We start from the raw sequence: 27,901 nt of genomic DNA, 5'->3' as shown, positions 1-27,901 counted from the left end.
AGCACCCAGTGCCAGCAGCATCGGGACCACCAGAAAGCTTGCGGGATAGCAGCTTCTCAACCTTCCAGAATCAGGATCTGTAAGGTACTAAGGTGATCCAACGCACAGCCAAGTCGAAGAAGCCTCAAGCTATGTGCCATCTGTCAAAGCAGGGAGTCTGCAGGTGATGTTTGAAGTTAACATATCAAGAATTCATTGTACAAGACAGGCCAGGGGGTCACTGTGCCTGTGCCCCGCAACTACTGAAGCCCGCTCACCCTGGAGCTCCTGGATTGCAACTAGAAAGTCTGTGTGCAGCCAGGAAAGAGTCCCTCTGACACAACCAAGACCCTGCAGGCCACAACTGAGACCTGACAGCCAGATAAATCAATAAAATGGTTAAAAAAGAAGTCATCATACAATATGAAATGAGTATGTAGGTGACCACTGGATGAATGGAAAATTGCTATTGAAAAGGGTCGCCAGTGAAAGTGGGTTGGGGTGGACAAGCAAATATTGCTTTTCTTTAGAACCTTTCCGCTTGGCCTCCCTTCCTAGCTCCTGGGTGCCGATTAAGCAAGCAGCACAATGCATCTTTCCTCCTGGCTCAGTGGTAAAGAATCTGGCTGCAGTGTGGGAGAAGACAGGTTCGATCCCTGGATTGGGAAGATCCCCTGGAGAAGGAAATGGCAACCCACTGCAGTATTCTTGCCTGGGAAATCCCATGGACCGAAGAGCCTGGTGGGCTACAGTCCATGGGGCCACAAAGAGTCAGACATGACTTAGCGACTACACAACAATACATAAAAGGTCGGGAGCTCAGGTTATAGAGCCAGTCTGGGGCAAGTTACTTAACTGCTCTGTGTCTCAGTTTGCTCACCCATAAAGTCAGGAAAAAATTAGTCTCAAAAACAAACAGAGTCCTTGTGATTATTAAGTGTGTTAATTTATGTGAAAGAGCTCAGAACAGTGCCTGGCATATTAAAGCCTCATTTTACTTTTAGGTAATATTAGCTATTATATAAATACCGCTTTGATAAAGCTTTTAATAAAGAAAGTCTACACTGCAGTACTGATATGGGCAGACCTCTGTAGGCTGATTTAACATTTTCTCCCACTTTTAGAAGGCAGAATACAAGGGAGAAAAGGTTTCTTTTGAAAACTTCTGTAGCAAGATTAAGATTAAATGCTAATTAGGAAATATCCATTGTAAATGGTCATCCAATTAGTAAGATAGTTTTAAAATGATCAAAAGTTACTGATAAAAAGTTTACACAATTGAAATAATTATCAGGAAAAGCTACTTTGTAATAGTTTTCCTTCCGGGTATTAAGTTGAAATTTAGTGGGGAAAATATAATTAAGAATTTAGACTACATTAAAGGAAATAATTATAAGAGGAAGAATATCATGTCAAAACAGCTTATTATTTGTTATTTATCTTTATTAATTAATTGTAAAGATACAACTACTCAGACATACTTTTCAATATATTTGAAAGCAGATTCAGTATAAATTTTTTGAACAGGACTCCTGCTAAAAGTTTTAAAATGTCAATTGGCCTATCCTTGATTTGCTTCTAGAGTCTGTGCAATTAATATTTCTGAGTTATTTGGGGAATCTTGAACTTCTAAATATTAAATATACCTAAATATTCAGTAGAAATCTCTAGTGGTTCCAAAATTATAAGAATGGGGAATTCCATGAAGGTTCAGTGATTAGACCCCAGGCTTCTACTGTTGGGGCTTGGATTCAATCCCTGGTAAGGAATCTAAGATCCTACAAGCCAGGCAGCCAAACAAAGGTCAAAATCACCTCAAGGAAATTAATGTCAAGTTTACAAACATTTCTCCAAACCTCATGTCTTCTGTGGACTTTGGACCATGACATCCATCTAACTGCCTCAAAAACTGAAGTGGGAAGATGGAGATCACAAATTTTGAATTCACCCTCAAGGTACTACATTTGATGAAAGACAGCCTCAGCAAACTGTTCCTTAGAGAGAACTTTGCTTAACACAATCCTTGGTTTAGTGATCCATTTTGCATTTTCAGTTTTAAACTATTTTTCCCACTAGATGGCAGAAGGTGACCAGGAACTACATTCAGAGCGAGCGGACTGGAATGGCAAGTTGGAAAGTCACTGACCAGAAGTCAAGCCCTAGAAACCTACCTCATCCATTGAAGACTTTTTACAGTCATCATCATCGTCATCATCATCACTCTCTGTATCAGCTTCTCCTGTCAAATTTTAATAACAGATCATGAAGTAAACAAGCAATTACAGGTTTGAAGCACACGTGACATGTATATTTACCAAACATTTCTTTGAAAGTTGGCCTTTCAATAAAATTATCCTTTCGGATATTTAAATTTTATTAATTATAAATGGTTATGACTGAGTGACTTCACTTTCATTTTTCACCTTGATGCACTGGAGAAGGAAATGGCAACCCACTCCAGTGTTCTTGCCTGGAGAATCCCAGGGACGGGGGAGCCTGGTGGGCTGCCATCTACGGGGTCGCACAGAGTCGGACACGACTGAAGCGACTTAGCAGCAGCAGCAGCATACTGGGTTTGAATTTTTTTTTCTAAATTTGATGTGTGAAATTTCCAAACTCTATAAAAGATGCTTGTCTTAGCATTTGTATCTATGTTTTGCAAAGCATATGGCATCTTTTACAGTTAGCTCTCTCTGGTACACATATCCTATCTTGATGTATACGTCATCTTTCAGGGTCTCTATGACCTAAAACAGATAAACGATCACTTTTCCATCTTTCCCTCTTCTTCTCAGCCCTAACTCTTCATGCGATTCTTGGCCAGAGAGGACCTCACAGAAATGGAAGTAGAGGACAAGAGCTGGGACAGGAACGGGGGCCATAGCAGCAAGCCGGTTCTCCAGAACTGTAAGGTACTGACTGTATCCTGTGATTTGCCTGCAGGTTTATTTGATGGAGGCATTGTTGTCTAAGGGCTTCCCAGGAGGCACTAGTGGTAAAGAACCTGCCTGCCAAATGCAGGAGATGTGAGATGCAGGTTCGATCCCTTGGTTGGGAAGATCCCTGGAGGAGGGCATGACAACCCACTCCAGTATTCTTGCCTGGAGGATCCCGCGGCCAGAGGAGCCTGGCAGGCTACAGTCCATGGAGTTGCAAAGAGTCAGACACGACGGAAGCAACTTAGCAGGCACACAGGCATGAACTGTTGTCTAAACAGTGCATGTATCTTTACAAATGGCACATTCTATTTAAAAGGGCAGAATAAAATGGGTGAACTCTTAAAATAATTATGCATGGTAATCTCCCTCAATCAGATCTCATGCAGTTTCGTATTTAGCCAATATCCTGGCATTTCAGTAGATTGTTTTTCTCTCCAAAGCTTAGGTGGATGTTTACATCCTTAATCATCATTACATACTTGAAGAGTCATATTGGCATGCAGTATGTTCTTCAGCTCTGCGATTCAGTTAGACCCAGTGATATCAGTTACATAACAAGATTTTCAAGTAAAAAGTAACGAAAGCATACTTCTAAATTCTTTGATTTCCGTGTTCAGACAGTGCAATAGCATAATAAACCCAGTAGATGGCAATCTTGGCTTGACAACGAGGCAGCTTACATGGGCCAGTACCTCCCCTTCCTGCCTTCTATAAATTAACTCCCCTGCTCCTGCTCTGTAAAAGGCACTGCCACTGCCTCCAAGAAGCTTATTAATGTTTTCATTTGGCTGACAACAAGAGCAGTGGGCAAAGTATTCATGAAATAATCTTTAGAGGAAAAAGTTGTCTGGGACCAACATGGTTTATTATTTACAGCTTGTTTGTTAAAGAAAGCCACATATAACTGTTTTATGAAGCTAATACTGTGTTAGTTAATAAGAGTGAATCAATTCCACTTTGAATAGAAAACATTGCTTATTCTATAGGGACACATTCTTTTAAGAGGTTGACGCAAAATTTCTTACAGTCAAATTTATTGTCTCAAGTTTTGGTAACCACTTTTTTTTTTTAAATTAAAGAGGAGGTTCTTTTTATTGAGTAATTTAAGTGTGCTTCACGGTACAACACACCAGAGTTTCAAATAATCATGCCATTCTCTGTTTTACGGGGGAAAGAAAGAATTTGTCACCCTTCACTCTATGAGCAGGGACTTGGTTTCTCCCTTAGATTTTGGAGGGAACTGGAAGGAATCCTGTTGCACAATAGTAACAATAATAAATTATCCTAGTTCTTTAAGACAAGTGTACAGGCAAAGGGCTGGATCTCTTGGGGGAAGATCTCGCCAATAGGTGCTAAGAAAAGTAGATTAGCTTTGGTATAAGAAATATTTCAAGTTTTTCAAGTTACTTGAGTTCCCAATACTGAGCACATCTACAAGCCAAATGGCAAATTAGTAGTGGTCTTTATTCAGGGGCTACTTACATATATAAATGTCAAAAAATTTCCATCACAGTAAATAAAGATTGCACAACAGAGTATGGGCTAGTTTAGGAAATCCACTGAATTACTAACAGATTGTGGCTCTTTCTCTGAATTAAGCAATAATGTTCACTGCCTGTAAAAATCGTCATTTGTGTTATGCATCCAGAGGGAGAGAACTGGCGAAGGCAGATGGTAAAACAAGCTCTGTGCACACACAAGGGAAGACTTGGTTTACTCAGGGGATAGACTCGTGCTGGGAAATTGGTGGCCTGCTAGAGACTTGCTTTCCAAAACTTCCAAAAGAACATTCTCACTGAGATAGAAGTTATTTTTGAAAAAAGAATCAGAATTTTGTAGTTATGTTTTAAACACTCTTTTAAAAACTACCAAAAAAAATCTTTCTAGGAATTACATAGTGTCTGTGGACAAGGATGTTAATGTAAACAATAAAAGTAATTGGTAACTATGATGGAAAAACAGAAGAAAAGATAAATCGGGCTCTTGATCAATCTTTTTGTTTTCTAATTTACCTAGAGTTTATAGTTTAATTTTTAAAATTTGTTTTTTAATCTTTTAATTGACATATGATAGATACACAGAGAAGTACGCATACCACATGTATACAGAAATGGTATGCAGATCAGTAAACAAAATATAACCAGTATTCAGAAGCCTCCTTGGGTCCCTTCCAGTCACCTCTTCACCAGGAATAACTCTCTCTTGACCTCTAAAAGTCCTGGTTAGTTGTGGCATTTTTGTACTTTATATAAACAGGATCAGACAGTGGACATGTACTTCTGCATTTGCCTTCTTTCCTTCAACACTGTATTTCTAAACGAGAGTCATCTGTGCTGTTGTGTCCACTGCAGGCTGCCACACATCATTCTATCAGGTGAATACTGCACCGTGTGTTTATCTGTTGCTGTGCTATTCTGAACAGTGCTGCTTTAAGCAGTTCTTGTCCATACTTCTTGGAGAACATCTACATGCACTTCTGTTGGCTATATACCTAGGAATAGAATTCTCTGGGGCACAGGGGCTTCATATGCCTCTGTTCAGTTTAGCTTCTGTAGATGCTGCCAAACACTTTTCCAAAGCCATTGTCCCAATGTCAGCTAAGTTTTTATTGAAGAACTTTCTAGATTCAAGCTTAAAGTTTGCTTCACATATTCAGCCTCCAATGAGGAGATCTTCACAATGCCATCACTTCAGATCTTTTCAGACTGCCAAGATTCTGACTAGAACTGGAAAAGAACTTAGACTAAATGACAAATAATTCAAAGGAAATGGGTGACCACTTTGAATTCTTTTTTCATCAGTCACAAAAGTCTATTTCAACTTAAATCTAATATGAAAATAAATGATACTAAACATCATCTAGTAGCTCTGGTAGATAATTCAAGTAACCTTACCATTTACATTTTAAAAGAGTTCTGGAAAATATGGATGAACTGAATGACTCAGAACTCTTCAACAATGAGAATGCATTTGGTGAACATCTTGGGTCCAGATCTGTAGTTAATGTCAAGGGATCACTGTCTTGAGAAGCTTAAAATCACCTGGCTTCTCCAGAGATTATTTGGCTTATATGGTGACCTCCCCAAAATGCCCATGTCCTGTGAACATCTCCTGTGTCCTGTGAATACATGGCACAGGGGACTTTGCAGATGAGAGTAAGTTAAGGATCTTGAAGCGGGAGAGATTATTTTGGATTATCTGGATAGGTTCAATGTAATGATGTGAGTTCTTAAAAGCAGAGGACCTTTTCCAACTGTGGTCCTAGGGAGACACGGTGACAGAAGAAGTGAGATGGGACCTTGCTGGCTTTGAACCTGGAGGAAGGGGGCCATGAACCAATGGATGTGGGTGGCCTCTAGGAGCTGAAAGTGCAAGGAATAAGATTCCCTCAAGTTCCAGAAAGAGAAGCAGCCCTGTTGATGCCTGGAGTTTAGCCTGGTGAGGTGACCTGGGCCTCTGCCTCGCAGAATTGGGGGCTCATATGTTTGTGCAATTTTAAACCACCAGCTTTAAAACAGATACAGAAAACCAACACAGTTTACTGTGCCCAGGTAGAAATGTTAAAAGTCCTCAGTTACTTCCAGAGCAGCCATTCTTAAACCCACACATAACAGAGAAATGAGAGTCTACCAGCCCCTCACCGGTTCCTGGAGACGAGGGCTCAAACACACTGGAGGAGTCGCTGTATGTGTTGGAAGCTTGTTCTGAGAGCTTCTTCTTGCCACTTCCTTCTGACGACTTGTGTGATTTCTTCTTATTTTTCACCAAAATTTTGTACATTAAATCCATAGGACTTGGAAGGGGAACTCCAGATTCCAACTAACAGAAAGAAAAACACATTTTTTAAAAACACTGACCTTCCTTTCAGATTCTATCCCCAAACCCAAGGACTGCATTAGATAGCACAAGCTTCTAGACTGTTCTTTACTACCTTCAACACAGCTCATTAAAGTATCTCATGTAGGGGCTGCTTCATAGCTCTTTTTTCACATGAAAGGTATATTTTAAATACTGTACCCTTTATTTTTCCACCAGAAATCAACATGAATACAGCCACAGACATGTATTGGGTGATTTGGCCTGCTAACCTAAAGTTTCATGAGTTTTCTGTTGGACCCTATGAATCCAACCGTCTTGATTTAGAGCCTTGGCTTGGATTATCAAAGGATGGAAACCTGTCACAGCGTGACTCCTGCCAGGAAGATGGCAAAGACAGGCAGGAGCTTCTGGGAAAGTCCTCAGAATCCACTTTTCAGATGATGCAGTTTAAAAGCAGCAAAGTCCCCATCCTGACGTGAGACTGTTTAAGTGGCACACCTTCTTGGCCTCAGCAGAAGTGGCTTCAAATTTACCCACCGCCCTGAGATTCAAGCTGTTTGCAAGCCTTCTTTCTAGTGTATTCAGCTTGTACATCTAATGGGAAAAATCAATTTCCCATGAGAAGGTTATTATATATCAGAGAGCATGTGTGCAAGTCTCAAGACAGGTTATTTTTAGAAAGTCTACGGGCTCCTGTAAGCGGGTCCTCGATTCTTCATTTGCAACCAGTTTGGGGACTGGTGTGAAAACAGGAGAGTCGGGTGGAGGCGGGTGGAGGCTGGGGAAGGGGCTGAGGAGGGAAGAGGCCAGGAGACCACCTTTCTGCTGCTTTCCGACCACAGCAACGGGGCGGCCTGGATGTTGCAGGGCACACGCAGGAAAGAGAAGCGTGGCCAGCAGGGGCAGGCTGGCCCGCGTCTGTCAGAGGGGCACGGCCAGGTTCCCGGACGGGCGCGCCCCGGGGCTCCCTCTGTGGGCGGACGCTGTGGCGGGGATTCTGCAGCCCCGGCTGGCTCTCGAGGGGCAGGGAGCGGAGGAGGGCGAGGGCAGAGGAGGAGTCCGACGGGGGCTCCCCGCCAGCCTCCGGGTCGGAGGCAACTGCGAGACTCACACCAGGAGACGCACGCGCGGAGCGGGCCGAGAGGGCCCCCTAGCGCGGCCACAGAGGCGTGCGCTCCTGCGGGGTGGCTCAGAACGCTTACCGGGTACTTGTCCAGCGGCTCCATGAGGAGGGCGTCGCCGAAGATGAGCCTGCAGTACTCCGCCATCTTGGCCTGCTGCTTCGGCCTGAGGGGAGAGAGGCGAAGCGGGCGGGCGATGCAGAGAGGCGCCTCCGCAGGGCTGCACCGCGCCGGGCACAGACAGGAGCCTTTCCTCCCCTGACCGCCGGGACTGCTGTCATCTTTCTAAATCCCTGCTTGCAGTTCCCACTTGTGTGGATGTGAACACCACAGGCAGGTGGAGGCAGGAGGCTCTTCCACCGAGGACACAGATGGAGGGGACAGCTGGTCACCTTCCTATCCCTGGATGCTTGAATGTCCCAGGGTTAGAGACTCGGTCCCTTTTGGTTAATTTCCCAATTCTAAGTCAAATGCCAGATACTTGGGGGTAGAACTCATCGATGACTGTGAATTTTTGGGTGAGATCTAACAGAGCTGCACTGCAAAGAAGTATTTACAAGGATGTGAAGAAACAGAGGAGAGGAAGGAAGGTGGGCAGAGAAAAAGAATCTGAAAAGGCTGACAGGCAGAAGTGTGTCCACTTGGGAAAGGGCACTGAAGCAAAGACAAGTGAAGCACCTTGGGGAAGGCTGTCTGCAGCCCTTTTGTGCACAAGAGGGGAGCACAAGTGGTGTCAGCCTGATGAGGTGCCAGGGGGAACTCGGTCTGATGGGAAAAGGCTGGAGCTGTTGAATTGGTTGAGCTGAGTTCCAGGCTCTCAACCTCTCAGGATCTATAAAAAGTAGAGGAAAATGATTGTTCTTGGAAAGGGGCAGAGGATGCTGAGGAGATGAAGTGAAGTAATGGATGCAAACACCTTTGAAGTGGAAGATGATCCCAGTGCTGCAAGGCAGCCTCTGCAAGCTATACCGGAGGAATAAGAGCCTCATGTATAAACAGAGTTGATACGAGGAAACAGCCATAATCTTTAAAAACTGCTTCCCTTGACCTTTTAAAAAGCCATTCTCATTCTGTAGGATGTTAAATATCATTACAAAGGTATCCAATTCCATCAGGTTTTATGGACTGTGATTCTGATCTACAGGCTGTTGGACTCGATTTCCAATAGTTGTCTCTACATGCTGCAATGTTAATACATTTTAGCAGAACTGGGGATGTAGTAAGAATAAGTAAGTGATAAAACTTCTTTACTACAGTTCAAATTGATTAACAAATGTAACTCTAATTTTCATTCCTTTTACCCTATTATACCTGGATCATGGACCGTGCTTTTTCCTGGGAAGGGGAATGTTTTGGGGGTTCAAATCATATTGCAATGGATCCATAGGGAAAGCACTCTTCATATCCCCCTAACAGCATATATTTAGAGGAGGTGTCAAATGAGTTCTCTGGGCTTCACATTCAAGCCCAAGTTCACTACCTTCTTGGACTGCAAGGGGAGGCAAAGCAGAGTTTCACAGAACTTGTAAAACTCCACACGACAACTCCCAAATTCTCATCACACCTGTTTTGATCAGTTGGGGATTATCCTGTGCGACTCATGAAGTCTTTGGAATATCCTGAAGTTCTCCCAGCAGTATCACCAATGGAGGAAACCCTGCCAACTGAAGAACTGATCCTAAAAGCACTGGGAGTGGTTGTTAAAGGATAACGTGTTATAGCTGAGGGACAAGCAGAAAAGTGGCTGATTTGGCAGAGCATCCCTGGGCATTCACAGTTCAGACACCTTTGCCCAAAGACAGCTGGGCCCAAGGCTCCACCAAGCCAGCGGGCTCTACAGCTGTAGATTAGACAAGCCCATTGAGTCTGGGCCTACATGATCCATGCTGCCCCGGGGTTCTCCAGGCGAGTGGAGTGGGTTGCCATCCCCTCCTTCAGTGAACCACAGTTTCTTAGAACTTTTCACGATGACTTGTCCATCTTGGGTGGCCCTGCGCTGCGTGGCTCCTAGCTTCAGTGACTTACACGAGCCCTTCACCACGGCAAGGCTGTGGTCCGTGAACAACAACAACAATGTGCACAAAAGAAACTGTCCAACCCTTCCACTTCACTTTCATGGAACGGTGCTATTAAATGGAGTTTTGCTGTTCCCAGTGTGGGCCACAGATTAGCAGCATCAACAGGGCTTGGAGCTGGTTAGAAAAGCAGATTCAAGGCCTCCTGGGAAGACAGGCAAGTTCCATGTTGGAATCTCAGGTTCTGAGTCAGAAAGGAAGGAAAGAAGGGAGCAGGGCTCAGGGGTCTCAAGAGGCCCCCTCTGGAGGATTCTGATATACACTCAAGTTGGGGAATCACTGTGATGGGTGAACTAACTCACCAGGTTCCTCAAGGATGTCATTTTCCTTGAGGGTTGGAACTTGAGAGCCCCAAGTTTCTTTGTGCAGAAGCCTGGAGTGAAAAGGAAGGATTCATTCCCTAACACCCTGCTTTTGGGATTTCTAGTGGAGCTGTATTATCACTCTTAGAGGAACTTTAGGGTGATGTTCCAGGTGTCCCTAAACAGGTGGCAGGTAGACTCTGTCCTCTGTCATGCGGTCCCCAAATCAGACCCTGGGGAGGATTTTGCTAAACCAAAATCTTACTCGACTACACTAAAGAATCACCTGGGCTTTTAATGCTGCAGGTGCCAGAGCCCTGTCCCCAGGCCCCAGAATCACTGAGCTGGCAGTGGAGCCTTGGAACCTGCATTTGTAATAAGCCTGCAGGTAATAAACAGCTGGTTAATGAACCTCAGTGTTTAGAGCGGTGCTCTAACACTTCACCAAATCACCTGGGGTCTTAAGAAAATGAAGATTCCAAGGCAAAAACTGGGGTGGGTCCTGAGATTCTGCATTCCTAACAAGCTCCCTGATTATGTAGATGCTGCTGATCCATGAATCAATCACACTTTGGAGAGCAAAGATCTGTGTCTGACCTAAACTCTAAAACCTGCTTCACCATGAGCCAAGATGGGGAGAACAGGCAGTGTCCATGGATAAAGGAAAATGTGTCTGAAGATCAAACACACATGCCCATCTGGAGGGGACCTAACCAGAGCAGAAAGCAAACTGAGCACAAGTCGGAGGAGAGCAAAGCAACTTTAATTGTGGGTTATAATTGCGGAAACAAGACATTACATTTGCCATGAGAGAGCAAAAAAAAAAAAAAAAAAATTCCTAAAGCATTTAGAACATCAACATTGGCTACCATGGAGATAAAGTGAGAGGAAAATATTCACAAATACATTTTGAACTTCAGGCCACACCAGACCTATACGGACATGTTAAAACATTGGCAAGGTGATCAGTTTTCTGACCAAGGAGCAAGTCCACATCATCCAAGGTGAACTAAACCAACCTCCTTCTCTATATATGAAATATATATGAAGGATTTACAAATCCTTCCTATATATGAAGGATTTACAACTGCTGGCAATTAAATCTCACATTAAATCCAAAATCTCACATTCTCTGTGGCTGAACCAGATGTGGTGGTTTCTTCACTTGAGTGTAGTGGAGAATTCTTTTAGTGAAAATGCTAGTTTACAAATTACAAAGTAGGTGGCCCATCAGTTAACTGGGACTTGTAAAAAAATTATGATTCAAAGTCTCACTTATAAAAATTCAAATACAGGTGTGGAGGTAAAGCTCAGGAATTCTGCATTTTATGAGGCTGTGATATAGCAGATGGAAGAAAAGTTGTCAGCTGCTCACGGCAGATATCTCCTTGTTGATCATTGATAGGTAGTTTCAAATACTAGGAGAGAAAACCAAAAAAATTCTGAGGTTTCCTTCTTTTTTCCAATGTGGGTTTGTTTTGAAGGCATGGCTCAAGTAGGCTGGGACTAGGGTTCTGATTCTGGCATTTTGTATACACAGCACAAAGGAGAAAAAAATAACTGTTGCTAGAGATGGCATATAGGTTTCAGATGTTTTGGGTGTGTGTGTTCTATGTGAACTCCCAGATGTTCAAGCAGGTTTTAGAAAAGGCAGAGGCACCAGAGATCAAATGCCAACATCCGCTGGATCATGGAGAAAGCAAGAGAGTTCCAGAAAAGCATCTATTTCTGCTTCATTGACTATGCCAAAGCCTTTGACTGTGTGGATCACAATAAACTGTGGAACATTCTGAAAGAGATGGGAATCCCAGACCACCTGACTTGCCTCTTGAGAAACCTGTATGCAGGTCAGGAAGCAACAGTCAGAACTGTACATGGAACAACAGACTGGTTCCAAATAGGAAAAGGAGTACGTCAAGGTTGTATATTGTCACCCTGCTTATTTAACTTATATGCAGAGTACATCATGAGGAATGCTGGGCTGGAAGAAGCACAAGCTGGAATCAAGATTGCCGGGAGAAGTAGCAATAACCTCAGATATGCAGATGACACTACCCTTATGGCAGAAAGTGAAGAGGAACTCAAAAGCCTCTTGATGAAAGTGAAAGAGGAGAGTGAAAAGGCTGGCTTGAAGTTCAACATTCAGAAAACAAAGATCATGGCATCTGGTCCCATCACTTCATGGGAAATAGATGGAAAAACAGTGGAAACAGTGTCAGACTTTATTTTTTGGGGCTCCAAAATCACTGCAGATGCTGATTGCAGCCATGAAATTAAAAGACGCTTGCTTCTTGGAAGGAAAGTTATGACCAACCTTGATAGTATATTAAAAAGCAGAGACATTACTTTGCCAACCAAGTTCCATATGTATGGATGTGAGAGTTGGACTGTGAAGAAAGCTGATTGCCAAAGAATCGATGCTTTTGAACTGTGGTGCTGGAGAAGACTCTTGAGAGTCCCTTATACTGCAAGGAGATCCAACCAGTCCATTCCAAAGGAGATCAATCCTGGGTGTTCATTGGAAGGACTGATGCTAAAGCTGAAACTGCAATACTTTGGCCACCTCATGCGATGAGTTGACTCACTGGAAAAGACTCTGATGCTGGGAAAGGTTGGGGGCGGGAGGAGAAGGGGATGACAGAGAATGAGATGGCTGGATGGCATCACTGACTCGATGGACATGAGTTTGAGTGAACTCCGGGAGTTGGTGATGGACAGGGAGGCCTGGCGTGCTGTGATTCATGGGGTCACGGAGAGTCGGACACGACTGAGCGACTGAACTGAACTGAACTGAACTGTTCTATGTTGAGTAAGATTCTGATGGTGTATCTAGTTCAGTGGAAAAGAGTGCTATCACTGATGAATATCACCACCGGTTTGTTCAGCAATTAGGTGGGATGGCCCATGAGTCAATCATCAGATTTTACCGGCAAAGGGGAAGCTTGTCAATTTTTTTTTGAGTATGTAACAGTCCTCCCAGGAAAGAACTGTAGCTGAATGATGTTGATACGTGTGTGAGGCTCAAGGACAATGGAAATAGGAAGCAAAAAACTTCCTCCCACAATAGAATTCAGCATCTCAGGATTTCACTGCCATTCCATCATCTCAGTGGTTTGGGATCAATATCATAGTATCCTAGCAAGGCTGTTTTCCTGATTTCTTTTGTTATTCATGCATTATTAATGAACTTTTAGCAGCTCAATTTCTCACTTTTTTCCAACCTGAAAGGGCTGTATTAGGGGACAATCTTTTTTATGTCCACTGTAGATTTAGTTTTCATGCTCAGTTTGGCTCTTCGTATGATTGGGGTTGAAGACTAAAAAATATGCTGTGGTTCAGGTCATGAGCCACAAAATCGTGATCACTTGCAGGCTGTTGCCTTGTGGGATGCTCTGCTTGTCTTTATCCATGTTTGGAATGCTCCTGATCCTTTGGTTTAGGCTTGGGAGTGGTGTTGCTTAAACAGATGAGTTTTGAAGGACATTAGCCAAATTTAAATCCCCACTCTCACATTTTAGCTGCATGGCCTTGGGCAAGGTACTCACCCTCTTTGGGATTCAGTTTCATCACTTGTAAAATATGGATAATGATAAAAATATTTATTTCTAGGAGCACCTGGGTTTGTGGTGAGATTACAGGAAATAATGCTTGTAACCTTGCTTGGCACATAATATATAATCTATAAATATTAGCTTTCGTTTAGTTTGTGGCGCTGGTGGTTATTGATGCCTCTCTGGCTACATGGCAAAGTCCAATGGCACTCAAGGGTGTACACTCAAGGATGGTACCAGAATTTTTCATTTTGTCTAATTTATACAGAAACATTTCTTGAAGAAAATGAGTGCACCAGACTTGGAGATATTTCTGGAAAAAGGAAATGACACATCAATCTTTCCAGGAAGTACGGTTCTTGAAAAAAAAAGGTGCTAAGGCATTGATAGAGCCCAATTACAAATAGATGGGCCGAGGTGAGGAAAGTCACATGCACATCAGTTGTCACAGCAAGTGAAGTACTAAATACAGCAACTAAAGAGGTTCTCCTTTCATTAGAAAATAAATTGCAATGAAACAGAATAAATGCTTTTCTCTTCAGTTGCCCCTCAGGAGTGCAGGAGTGCTAGAAAAACTATGTGCCAAATGATTACATTATTCACTGGATGGTTGTTTCCTAATGAAATAGAGTCATGAGCTGGTAAATGTAGTATGGATTTCCCGAGGGCAAACTAGAAATACAAATAATTATAATTTGGTTACTTCTAAATAAGGTCTCTCTCCATGTATATATAAACAAATGATTTAACTATTTTGAAATTGCTCAAGCTGAAATTTGGTCACTACCTAACTGGTTCTTTAAGGTTTAGTGAATTCTTTAAGAATTAGTGAATTGAAGCCTGTGTTGCAAATTAGTTGGACAAAGGGAATCAGTGGCCTGGAAAAGATATCCTACTGAAAGGAGGATAAAAAGGGATCTAAGAAATCTGTGGGCCAACTTGGGATAGGTGTTGTAGGCTTTTAGTGGAGAAAACTGGCTTACGTGGTAACTTAGGTGGTTGAATGAAATAACGCTCTTCTGAGCAGTGATGGTCAGTACTAGTGACCATAGTGTCTGACTAGTCTTCAGACATTAATTCCAGAGACTAGAATTTTAGTTTCTTGAATTTCGATTCAATGTAGATGAGAATCATTCCTGTTGAAGCTCTTTAGATTGAGTATCTGTATGATAAACTAATATATACATATGTGATGTAAATGTGCCTAACTCTGATCCTTTGCCTTAAAATGAATGAAAGAGCTAAGTAAAAATTACCTATTATTTATGTGGCTCAGCAAAAAACTCACGTTGTTTTGAAATAAAATATTTACAAATATTAACAAATGGGAAACCAACAAAAATAGGAAGGAGGGAGAATTTGGTGGTCTGAGTTCTGTGAAAGCACAAAGTGGCAAAATAAAATTAATATATTTAACTCACCCTCCATCAGCTCTAGTGTGTAGAGAATTGGCCATTTTAGGGTGGCAAAACTGACTATAAGTTTGCACACAGTAGAAACAGCTAATGAAGGAGGATTATAAGAGCAGCCACTGAAATAGAGACATGTACTATATAAGGAAATGGGTTTCATTTCACTGTAAAAAGAGGAGTCCTTAAATTAAAACCCTACCATGGCAAAAGAGCAGATTCCACAAGTCCAATGGATCATTCTAATGTTAATGAAATTTAAACCAATGAATCCCATCATATACAGATGAACATGTGACGCTTAATATACAGCTTAATTGAGGAACACCATTAATAATGTCAAATATCTTAAATCTGAGGAACAATGATTAAAAATGCTCTATCTGGAGAAAAGACTCCCTACTGAATGTGCTGAATACTTACGAGTCCACATGGTTCTCAAATGAAAGCAGAATTGGAAAAGGTGAAGTCTTAAATGCACATTCAGCAATGGCTTCGATCACTTCCTAAAAATGAGAACATATATATTCAATAAGCCAGAAGTTTAATGTGTCTATTTTTTTAAGTTAAACCCTTTAATACCATTGTCTTTTTCATTCATAGAATTGTATCAAGTGGCCTAAAATGGCTCGAGGGGGTTTGCAGACTGCTGGATTGTAAATTTTATTACTCTTAGCAAGATAAAAGAAAGAAAACTGGATTTCGGTGGAGGGGAGTCATAATTGTGAAGGGGAATGTTTCTCCTGTTTGGTAGTTACATGTATTTTTTTTTTTAAATAATGAAAGAATTCTAATCTCATTATAAGAATTTTGGACAAAGCGAAGGCAAAACTTTTCATCCATAAATTCACCTGTTGAATCAAACCACTGCAGGCATTTTGTTATATTTATTTCTACATTTGTTTCTCGTGTATTTGCATAACTTAGTAAATATTTTATTTGCATTTTAATGTTGTTATGAGATATAATTCATCCGAAGTATACAGCTGAAAATTTTTAATATTCACACTTTGCAATCACCTAATCACCTCCCCAACCTAAGACATTTTAATTACCCCCCACAAAGCTATGTCCCCATTAGTAGTCACTCTACATTTCCCCAGCCCCATTCCACACACTCAGACATAGGCAACCACTAATCCATGTTCTGTCTCCATAGACTCACCTACTCCTAACATCTCAAGTAAATGAATCATACAACACGTGGCCTTTTATGTTTGAGCCTACTTTCAGAGTTCATCCATTCTGTAATATGTGTCAGTACTTAATTTGTCAATCTATTTTTTTTAATGTATAGGTCACAGCTTTAATGTCTGTATACAATTTTAGGGAGTGGCAGTATCATAATTTATTTAACCACTATCCAATTGTTGGACAGACATATTTTAAGAGCTATCATTCAAATAATTCTCCAAAGAACCTCTTCATTCTTTCCCTTAAATTTTGAATTATTTTTAAGGAATGAATTCTCAGAAGGGGAATTATCAAATTAAAAATAAGAATATTTTTCTAGTCTCCTGTGTTTCTCCAAATTACTTTTAATCTTAGACTGCCTAGAATAATAGACCAGCTTTCGATACATATTTACGAACTTCGGACATTAGTTTTTCAAAATGTTTTCCTTATTGAGCTGGTATTAAAGGATGGATCTCATTTATTTTTAATTATATCACTGTCAATACTCTTGTGGCTTCACATCCTTTTTTTTTTTTTATTTTGTTTGCATTTATTCTTTACATCTTGTCCTTCCAAGTAGGAATTTTTACTCTGATTCCTTATGCCTGAAGCCTTTCCATTATCTTCTCTACCTTCCTTGAAGAATTCGTAGCTTGCTTTCTGTCCATGCCAGAAAGCTATTTCTCTGGCTGCAGAGTATAAATAAGGCTTTCTAATTCTGGACTGCATTTGCATATATCCGCTAAGAAGGAATTGACTGCATGGAGCAAAAGAATCACTCACTGTTTCTCAAGAGTGAATTCACAGATTGCCTTTCATACATTATTTTAGTCGATACCATCAAAAATAAGTGTGCTATAAATAGCAAGCAATGATCAGATTTTAAACTCTTTATTTGATTTATTTGAGTGTGTCCTTTGGATTCAAACAGGCTTGTATTTGAATCGTCCTTCTTAGCCTTACAAGCTGTGTGACCTTGAGAAAAATCACTTAATACCTCTGTACACTTAGCTTGCTGGCCTGCAAAGTAGGAGTAATAAGCCTCGTTCCACAAGCTTGTTGTGAGGATGCAGACAGAGGAGGTAAAGGACACGACTTGTGATGGGCAGATAGTCTCAAGGGAACAAAGGTTACTCACCTTGCTGATGGCTCCCTCTCCGTTCACCCTAAACCCAACTAATACAAACATAGCTGCCATTAGATGAGCGTTTACATTCCAGACAAAGATTTTATCTCATGCCATAAACATTGCCTATGGAAAATACTATACATCATCTTACAGATTATAAAATGAAAACTCGGAGATATTAACTAATATGCCCGAGGTCACAGAGAAGAGAGTCCAAGAAACCCCAGGAAAGTCTGTCTGACTCGAGAGTTTGTGCTCTTAACTATCTTGCTAACCCCCATGCAGCTAATCGGAGAGGGCAATGGCAACCCACTCCAATGTTCTTGCCTGGAGAGTCCCAGGGTCGGGGGAGCCTGGTGGGCTTCCGTCTATGGGTTGCAAAGAGTTGGACATGACTCAAGTGACTTAGCAGCAGCAGCATGCAGCTAATGACCTTAGCCACCTAAGATCAAAGGCCTCGAAAGAATTGCACAGCACTCGTCACAACAGCCAAGACATGGAAAAAACCTAAATGTCTGTTGACAGATGAATGAATAAAGATGTGGTATATATATACAACGAAATATTACTCAGCCATAAAAAGAACAAAATAATGCCTTCTGCAGCAACATGGATGCAACTACAGGTTATCATACTAAGTAAATCAGAAAAAGACAAATACCATATGATATCACTTACATATGGAGTCTAAAATATGGCACAAATGAACCTATCTCTGAAACAGAAACAGACTCATACAGATGAAACTTGTGGTTGCAAAGGGGAGGAGAGAGAGAGGGGTGGATTGAGAATTTGGGCTTGGTCGATGCAAACTATTACTTATAGAATGGATAAACAAGATCCTACTGTATAGCACAGGAACTATATCTAATCTGCTGTGATATGCCATAATGGAAAAGAATATAAAAAAAGAATGTATATATGCATATTACTGAGTCATATTGTATGGCAGAGTTTGGCAAAACATTGTAAATCAACTATACTTCAATTAAAAACAAAGAATTGCAAATAGATATCATAATGGAAGTGGGTAGCAAATATGGGGTAAAAGGGGGCTAGATTTTATTTCCTAAATTTGACACTGTTTTATTGGCTACAGGCAAAGCACATGAGAGCCAGTCTTGATTCCTCTATCACATCTTTTAATTCATTTGTAATCCTGTCCAAATATATATTTGGAATATAACCAAATATTAGCACCTCCACCTCTATCATTCCGGTCAAAAAATCCTTGTAATAACTGCTGGGATAGATTTTGTCATCATCCCCACATATTCACTCCCCTTCCTGTGATATCTGTTGACAGTGGGCATGGCCTTGTGTTTTGTTTTGGTTGCTGAAATGCATGTGAAAATGACACAGGGTTTTGTTGAACAGGGTCTTAAAGAGCCATCTTGGTTTTTGCCATTTTTCTTTTCTGATTGCAATGATCCTGGTGATATCTCAGATTGGAGCTGCTTTTTCTGTATGGATTACAGATAATATAGCAAGGAGAGATAAGAAAGCCTTCCTCAGTGATCAATGCAAAGAAATAGAGGAAAACAACAGAATAGGAAAGACTAGAGACCTCTTCAAGAAAATTACAGATACCAAGGGAAAATTTCATGCAAAGATGGGCACAATAAAGGACAGATATGGTATGGACCTAACAGAAGTAGAATATAGTAAGAAGACCTGGAAAAAATACACAGAAGAACTATACAAAAAAGATCTTCATGACCCAGATAACCACGATGGTGTGATCACTCACCTAGAGCCAGACATCCTGGAATGTGAAGTCAAGTGGACCTTAGGAAGCATCACTATGAACAAAGCTAGTGGAGGTGATGGAATTCCAGTTGAGCTATTTCAAATCCTAAAAGATGATGCTGTGAAAGTGCTGCACTCAATATGCCAGCAAATGTGGAAAACTCAGCAGTGGCCACAGGACTGGAAAAGGTTAGTTTTCATTCCAATCCCAAAGAAAGGCAATGCCAAAGAATGTTCAAACTACTGCACAATTGCATTCATCTCACAGGCTAGCAAAGTAATGTTCAAAATTCTCCAAGCCAGACTTCAGCAGTACATGAACCATGAACTTCCATTTGTTCAAGCTGGATTTATAAAAGGCAGAGGAACCAGAGATCAAATTGCCAACATCTGTTGGATCAGCAAAAGCAAGAGAGTCCAGAAAAACATCTACTTCTGCTTTATTGACTACACCAAAGCCTTTGACTGTGTGGATCACAAGAAAATGTGGAAAATTCTTGAAGAGATGGGAATATCAGACCATCTGGCCTGCCTCCTGAGAAATCTGTATGCAGGTCAAGAAGCAACAGTTAGAACTGTACATGGAACAACAGACTGGTTCCAAAACAGGAAAGGGGCACATCAAGGCTGCATATCATCACCCTGCTTATTTAACTTATATGCACAGTACATCATGAGGAACGCTGGGCTGGAAGAAGCACAAGCTGGAATCAAGATTGCCAGGAGAAACATCAATAACCTCAGATACACAGATGATACCACCTTTATGGCAGAAAACGAAGAAGAACTGAAGAGTCTCCTGATGAAAGTGAAAGAGGAGAGTGAAAAAATTGGCTTAAAACTCAACATTCAGAAAACTAAGATCATGGCATCTGGTTGCATCACTTCATGGCAAATAGATGGGGAAACAATGGAAACAGTGAAAGGCTTTATTTTTGGGGGCTCCAAAATCATTGTAGATTGTGGCTGCAAGCATGAAATGAAAAGACGCTTACTCCTTGGAGGAAAAGCTATGATCAACCTAGATAGCATGTGAAAAAGCAGAGACATTATTACTTTGTCAACAAAGTTTCATCTAGTCAAAGTTGTGGTTTTCCGGTAGTTTTGTATGGATGTGAGAGTTGGACTATAAAGAAAGCTGAAAGCCAAAGAACTGAAGCTTTTGAACTGTGGTGTTGAAGAAGACTCTTGAGAGTCCCCTGGACTGCAAGAAGATCCAACCAGTCCCTCCTAAAGGAAATCAGTCCCGAATATTCATTGGAAGGACTGATGCTGAAGCTGAAAGTCAAATACTTTGACCACCTGATGCAAAGAACTGACTCATTTGAAAAGACCCTGATGCTGGGAAAGATTGAAGGTGGGAGGAGAAGGGGATGACAGAGGATGAAGTGGTTGGATGGCATCACTGACTCAATGTACATGAGTTTGAGCAAGTTCCGGGAGTTGGTGATGGACAGGAAGGCCTGGCGTGCTGCAGTCTGTAGGGTCGCAGAGTCGGACTCGACTGAGTGACTGAACTGAACTGAATTCCAGACCTGCCTATCACCATCTAGGCCAATGATAGGCCCAAGGGCCTATCTCTCTTTGTGTTTGACCAATGAAATGCCCGCATCTTTTCTGGGCCCGCTCTCACACACATTTGTAGAGAGTCCGTGTCCCCACCTGTCTTTCTCGTTCTCTGGGTGACGTTCTCTCTACTCCCACAGTAGAGATTCTGGTGTGCCCTGAAATGTTGCTGCATTCTAGGTTTCCTAGACCTTCTTGACTTATTTATCCGGAAACGAGTGAAAGTGTTAGTCACTCAGTCAAGTCCAACTCTTTACGACCCCTGAACTGTAGCCCACCAGGCTCTTCTGTCCATGGAATTCTCCAGGCAGGAATACTGAAGTGGGTAGCCATTCCCTTCTCCCTATACAGGGCTCGAACCCTGCATTGGGGGTAGATTCTTTACCGTCTGATCCACCAGGGAAGCCCCTCATGTATCCTGCCTCCCCCTTTCCTGTCCCTGATATTGTATACATTTGGTCTTTGCATTTGACTGAGGGCCCCATGTTGGCATTGAAGCCTCCAAACTCACCAGTCACACCCTTCTCAGCTCCCACTGGGCCTCTTACCAAGACTGGGCTGTGTTTCATTTGCCACGTGGTGTTGCCTTCTGGCCTCTTCCTAGAGGTGAAGTGGAGGCCAAACATTGTGTCTGGGCGCTCCCCACACCCTCTATCATGACTGCTTTACAAATGACTTCACTCAACCCCCACCTTCACCCTGACTTAATAACTCCTTGCATATTTAATACTGCTACTATTTAAAAGTGTGGCTTTAAAATTTTCAATTACAATGTCAGTAGCTAACATTTATAGAGTACTCACTATGTACCATGCATCATTCTAAGTCATGTTATATATTAAGTAGGGTCACTGAATTCTTCCCTGGTGGCTCGCCTGCGATACGGGAGACCTGGGTTCAATCCCTGGGTTAGGAAGACCCCCTGGAGGAGGGCATTGCAACCCACTCCAGTATTCTGGTCTGGAGAATCCCATGGACAGAGGAGCCTGGTGGGTAACAGTCTATGGGACTGCAAAGAGTCAGATACAACTGAACGACGAGGCACAGCACTGAATGCTCAGCACACCTCTAAGAAGTAAGCACTATTATCACCCCCACATTCTCCTGAGAAAGAGGCTGCATCTGTAAGGGAGCTTCCCCTGGTCGTGCGGGCAGTCAGTGCCGGAACCCCGGCCGGCAGCTCCAGAAGGGCACTCTGAATCTCATCAGTCTCTTGGCTCTCTTCCTCCCGGCCTCGACCTCCTCCCTCTCCCCATCTCCACCATAACTCTAGTCTTGGAAACCTTTTTGAACCTTTAAACATTCACTGAATTTCATCTTAAAATTTTCCTAGTTGTTATTCAGTTGTTAATTTGTGTCTGACTCGTCTTGTGACCCCACGGACTGTAGTCTGACAGGCTCCTCTGGCCATGGGATTTTCCTTCTGAAAGTGGGTTGCCATTTCCTTCTCTAGGGGATCTTCTTGACCCAGGGATCAAACCCGCCTTTCCTGCATGGCAGAAGGATTCTTCATTCCCGAGTCACCTGGGAAACCCTAACAATTTTACTTGAGAGAACTTAAAAAAAAAAAGTTCCCTTAGAGGGCTTTTGGTTTTTCATACCTTTGGAATACTTTGCATGAAGCACCTGAGGATGAGGATTTTGCTGAGGATGAGATTAGTCATAATTTTTAAGTTTGGTTCTTTCACATAAGCTGTCCTTAGCGGACCATGGGCCTGAAAGTACCTTACTGCCTGATTGCCCCTTATTAAGCCAAAATCATTTTTTTCATAGATTTCTAATACTGAATCCAATAATCTATACATTATATAGCTCAATTACTAGCTTCCAGTGGGAGAAACTGCCCTTGAAGTCCTTTATCCTTGATAGACAATAGCAGGGTGTATTTGGATATCCACTTTATGTGAGCATTTATGTAGCAGTTAAATTGCACCCTAAATTATTATTACTTCTCTCAGAGAATGATGCTCTATTTCCAGAAATGCTCCATTTAACCACATCCTCAAATTTAATATATTTTCATTATATACTTTATCACTTGATTCTGTTTTCCATCTTATATAATTGCTGGTTACAAAGGAGCTGCCTGGGGCGCGGGGGCAGGAGCAGCTTGAGGATGGGGGAGGCGGGTGGGCATCCAGTGTGGGAGGAAGGAGACTGCATGGGACCAGAGAGAATGCAGACCAAACGGCGAATTACTATGTCGTGACCATTGGAGAGACTAAGGCAGTGAGGCAAATACACCAGCGGGCAGATATATGGGGCGTGTAATAAATAAATCCACAGTGCAAAATAAAAAGTCCTCCATAAAGAGGCTGAATTACAGCATGTCCACTTTCCCAGGACACACCTTTTAATTTTGGCCCAACAATAAATAGGTGGTAAATGTCAATAGGAACTTTTGCTGTGGGAATATATCATAGACCTCACAAAGCTTTCCAGATCACATAGACTGAGAGCAGATAAACTGTGTGACATAAAAATGATGGACTTTTGCACTTGGTTTATTTTGCTGCTGCAATACACAATGTGGCTATAGAATGTAGTCTAATTACACCAGGCACATCAGGTCCAAATATACAGGATAGCCCAGACAGGTAAACATTGAGAGAATTTTTTCACCACCTATCAACATATGGAATTTTACAGCAAAAATGGAGAAAGACAAAACTCATCTACCTGATGAACAGAGGCAAGAAAGACTAAAAATGAAGTCTCCACTATAATTTGTCTATTTGCTTGGGGATGGAAATAAAGTGAGAAAGTGTTAGTTGTTCAGTTGTGTCTGATTCTTTGAGACCTCATGGACTGTAGCCCACCAAGCTCCTCAGTCCATGGCATTCTCCAGGCCAGAATACTGGAGTGGGTAGCCTTTTCCTTCTCCAGGGGATCTTCCCAAACCCAGGTCTCCCACATTAAAAGCATATTCCTCACAGTCTGAGCCACCAGGGATGGAAAAAGTGGCAAAATTCTGTAAAGCAATTATCTTTCCATTAAAAATAAATTAATTAAAAAATTGTATTGTTGTTCAGTCACTCAGTCATGTCCAACTCTTTGTGACCCCACTGCAGGATGCCAGGCTTCCCTTCACCAGCACCTATTATATGCCAATTCTTTTTTAAAAAAAATTTAAAGATTTTTTTATGGACCATTTAAAAAAGTCTTTATTGAATCTATTACAATATTGCTCCTATTCATGTTATGGTGTTTTGGCCCTGAGCACGTGGTCTCTTAGCTCCCCAACCAGGGGTCGAATCCACACCCCCTGAATTGGAAGGTGTCGTCTCCACCACTGGACTGCCAGGGAAGGCCCTTTGCCAGCTTCTTTTTAAAGTGCTTGGGACAGATTAGGGAACAAAACAAAGATCCCTATTTTTATAGTGCTCAATGCTATTAGAAGGACACAGCAAATGGCGCTAATGGTAAAATATCTGCCTGCCCATGCAGGTGATATAAGAGACACAGCTTCGATTTCTGGGTCGGGAAGATCCCCTGGTGAAGGAAATGGCAACATACTCCAGTATTCTGGCCTGGAAAATTCCAAGGACAGAGGAGCCTGGTGGGCTACAGTCCATGGTTCACAAAGAGCTGGACATGACTGAGTGAACACACACACACACACAGCCAATAAAGAAGGAACTCAATAAATAATTGAGTAAATTAAGCAGAGTGTTAGAAGGTTCCACTTGGTAAATGGAAGAAATAAAGTGATGGGGAGCAGACCAGGAAGGTGGGAGTGGGTGTGAGGGCTGGTCACAGTATTAGATAAGTCCCAGGAGGCCTCCTTGAGAAGGTGGCATTTGAGAAAGGCTTCAAGGAGTTCCCTGGTGGCTCAGATGGTAAACAACCTGTTTGTAATGCACGAAACTCAGGTTTGATTCCTGGGCCAGGAAAATCCCCTGGAGGAGGGAATGGCAACCCACTCTAATATTCTTGCCTGGCGAATTCCAAGGACAGAGGAGCCTGGCAAAGAGTCGGACATGACTGAGTGACTAACACTTTCAAGGAGTTAAGCGGTGAGCCATGCAGATAACTGTCTCAGGCAGAGGCGCAAACTGGCAAAGGCTGTGAGGTATCCCTGCCTAGCTTGGTCAGGAAATGGCACAGAGGCCCGTGGAGCTGCAGCCAGAGAGTCACGGCCAGGCGTACTGAGGGTGAGAGAGCACAGGGCCGTGGCCCCGTTTTTCTTCTTACCCTTTATGAAAAAGTCACTGTACACAGTGGGTTCTGGAAAAGCAGGCTGCATGCTGATAATCAGGCAGAGCGGGGCTGGGACTTGGGTGAGGCAGATGAGGTGCCTAAGTGCAAAATTTAAAGAGATGCTCAATCTCAGGTGCCACCTCTGCATTTACACACCAGTGAGAATAAACACCTCTGTAAGTTTTGCATGCAAGACACTTCACTCACCTCCCTCTAGTCTGAATCCTGATACAGAGAATTCCTGCTCTGTTTCTGCAAAACAGGCTGGCATTTCTATTTCTTGCACTCATCCCCACCCAGCACCACCACCACACACTCACATCTCTAACAGAATTATCTATCCTGCAAATGCACAATAGCAGGAAGCAGAGCTGTGCCAATCAACCGCCACGATGACGAGTTTCCTGCTCTCTTCTGGCCGCACCTCACCCTCAACTGTAGTAGGCAGAGAGAGGAAGCAGAATTCTGAGCTAGATTTAGTTTTTTAGTGCTAAATCTGTCAACAAGTGTGTGCATGTGGTTGAAAAGTTGTGCTTCTGGAGCCCAGGAATAGATGCTCACCAGCCCATGACTCTGGGATCACAAATATGATTGAAGGACCACTTGTAAGGTCAAGTGAACAGAGAGAGTCATTCCAAGCTGACTTGATGGCTGAGGCAAGAAGCAAAAGCCTCATATAAAATAAATATGCCTTAGAATGTGCTTGGTGTTTATATTCCCCCTGTAGCCCCCCTTATCCCTAAAGGAACTAAAACAACCTTGAGGATTATAAATGTTTAAGAAAACATAACTGTTCCTCACCTGGACTCATGAGGGGGTGGTGGGCAGGGCTGTGAGTGGCCCTCCTGGCAGTGGGTGCACAAGTCCATTGGTCCCCTAGCTCACAAGGGTTCCATCTGGATGTGCTGTCTCCCATTGCATGATCCTCTCCATCCAAAAACAGATGGATGAACCCAAATTGCATCCACTCCACAACGATTGTGTGTCCCCCACTCTTTAAAAAGAGCCCAACATGTTAGGGCTGGTATCTTAGCTAACAAGGGACCATGGCAGGAGATGGGAAGGTGGGGGACTACAGAAATGGAACCAAAACACATGGATTTTCCATTAAAGAAAAACCAAAAGACATTGAATGCTCACCCCATGAATGGCCTGGTGAAGGTAATATTGTATCAATTTTACAGATGAAAAGTTAACTTACAGAACAATTAATATAATTTGTCTAAGGACACCCAACTGATAAAAGCAAAGACAAGATTAGCTCTGTTGATGCCCAAATTCATTGCTCCACAGTGAGATAGAATTGAATAGTTTTCTATTGCTTTTCTTTGATTACCAGCTCAATAAAGTCTGAGCAGTGAAATACCAAAAAAAAAAAAAAAAGAGTGCTCAACTTCAGGAGCAGATAAAACTTCTAAAGATTTTCATCAGAATTAAGGTCAACCCCATATTAAACACTGCTATAAAATTTTGAAAGTGAAAGTTGCTCAGTCATGTCTGACTCTTTGTGACCCCATGGACTATAAAGTCCATGGAATTCTCCAGGCCAGAATGTTGGAGTGGGTAATTGCTATATAGCAGCCTAAGTTTCAGAACACTTTGGCCACTTGATGTGAAGAACTGACTCATTGGAAAAGACCCTGATGCTGGGAAAGATTGAAGGCAGGAGAAGGGGATGACAGAGGATGAGATGGTTGGATGGCATCACCGACTAAATGGACATGGGTTTGAGCAAGCTCCAGGAGTTGGTGATGGACAGGGAAGCTTGGTGTGCTGCAGTCCATGGGGTCGCAGAGTCAGACACAGCTGAGCGACTGAACTGAAGTTTCAGAAAGCATGAAAAGTCTTCACAACATAGTAAATACATTTTAAGGTGTAAATATTCCTTCTGAACATTTTTTTTTTTTTACTGTCAAGTAAAATACCAGGAAATCCATTTGTCTAAACTGAATCCTGGCTGTCCCTTGAAAATCTTGGTTCTTTTTGCTGCCCTCTCAGATGATAGATGTTCATTTTATCACATCCCAAGTGTTCCAGGACTAAAAGCTGGGAATTGGAAACTTTTTGCTACTGTGGAGAAGGCAACCCACTCTAGTATTCTTGCCTGGAGAATCCCATGGACAGAGAAGCCTGGTGGGCTACAGTCCATGGGGTTGCAAGAGTCAGACATGGCTGAAGCAACTTAGCACAGCACATTCTTTACATATGTTGTATTTCACAATGACAAAATACAATTAAAAAGAAAAGAATGTGCTACACGGGCAAATAAATCAATATTTCCTTTTAAAGACAGTTTCCTTATATTTTTGTGATCAGTTCATCTGATGCCAATCACTCATGTAAAAACTGCTAAATTTTAGCCTCAGAAATTGCAAATATGATTAATAGCCTATGGACTTAACTGTGATCCTTATATTGCTAAATCTGCTGAAGTAGATTTTACCCAAAAAGGGGGTCAGGTCTCTCTAGCTTCTTCTCTTAGTAATATGCATTCACTCTACCTTGAAGGATATTTCTGTGGTCATGGTGAACCCATGGGTGATGACTGGCTCCTCTTCTGCAGTTCGTCCCTTCCAGCAGTCCAGCTCCACACAGCGACAACCAGACAGGAGCACTTGGCGATACATCTCAACAGAGGAGTTTCCAGCCAGCTGGCCAGCTGTAAAATGTCAACAAAAAGAACCTCAGACTCACACAAAGCAAGGAACACACTGATGGTTTCCTAGAAGAGATCTTCAACAATGGGAAAACAAAGAGTTCCAGACCTTAAGTAGTTCTCAGCCTTTCTTCTGTCTCAACATACCAGAAGGTAGTAACATAATCCTAAATGGAACTGTGGCCCCCTAGCAGTGGTTTGGAGAAGAGAAGAGAGACTAGAAGGATATG

The 27,901-nt window shown here is 42.2% G+C and overlaps 1 protein-coding gene across 3 annotated transcripts in view; it reads right to left on the bottom strand.

The window, feature by feature from the left end:
• Positions 1 to 27,901, bottom strand: part of PLCB1 (phospholipase C beta 1) — an 861,253-nt gene that overhangs the window by 164,579 nt on the left and 668,773 nt on the right. For all 3 annotated transcript variants that reach the window (XM_055426796.2, XM_055426800.2, XM_088844294.1), the window contains exons 11-15: positions 27,517 to 27,674; positions 15,619 to 15,701; positions 7,940 to 8,024; positions 6,560 to 6,737; positions 2,151 to 2,218 (exon numbers count right to left, since the gene is read on the bottom strand). In XM_055426796.2, coding sequence (XP_055282771.1) covers positions 2,151 to 2,218; positions 6,560 to 6,737; positions 7,940 to 8,024; positions 15,619 to 15,701; positions 27,517 to 27,674 — 572 coding nt within the window. The remainder of the gene's footprint in view (positions 1 to 2,150; positions 2,219 to 6,559; positions 6,738 to 7,939; positions 8,025 to 15,618; positions 15,702 to 27,516; positions 27,675 to 27,901) is intronic.

Source organism: Moschus berezovskii, chromosome 15, assembly GCF_049115385.1.
Source record: "Moschus berezovskii isolate FMDL1 chromosome 15, NW_MosBer_1.0, whole genome shotgun sequence".
Taxonomy (NCBI): Eukaryota; Metazoa; Chordata; class Mammalia; order Artiodactyla; family Moschidae; genus Moschus; species Moschus berezovskii.
Note: the sequence above shows the minus strand (reverse complement) of the source record. Positions and strands in the feature narration are given on the sequence as shown.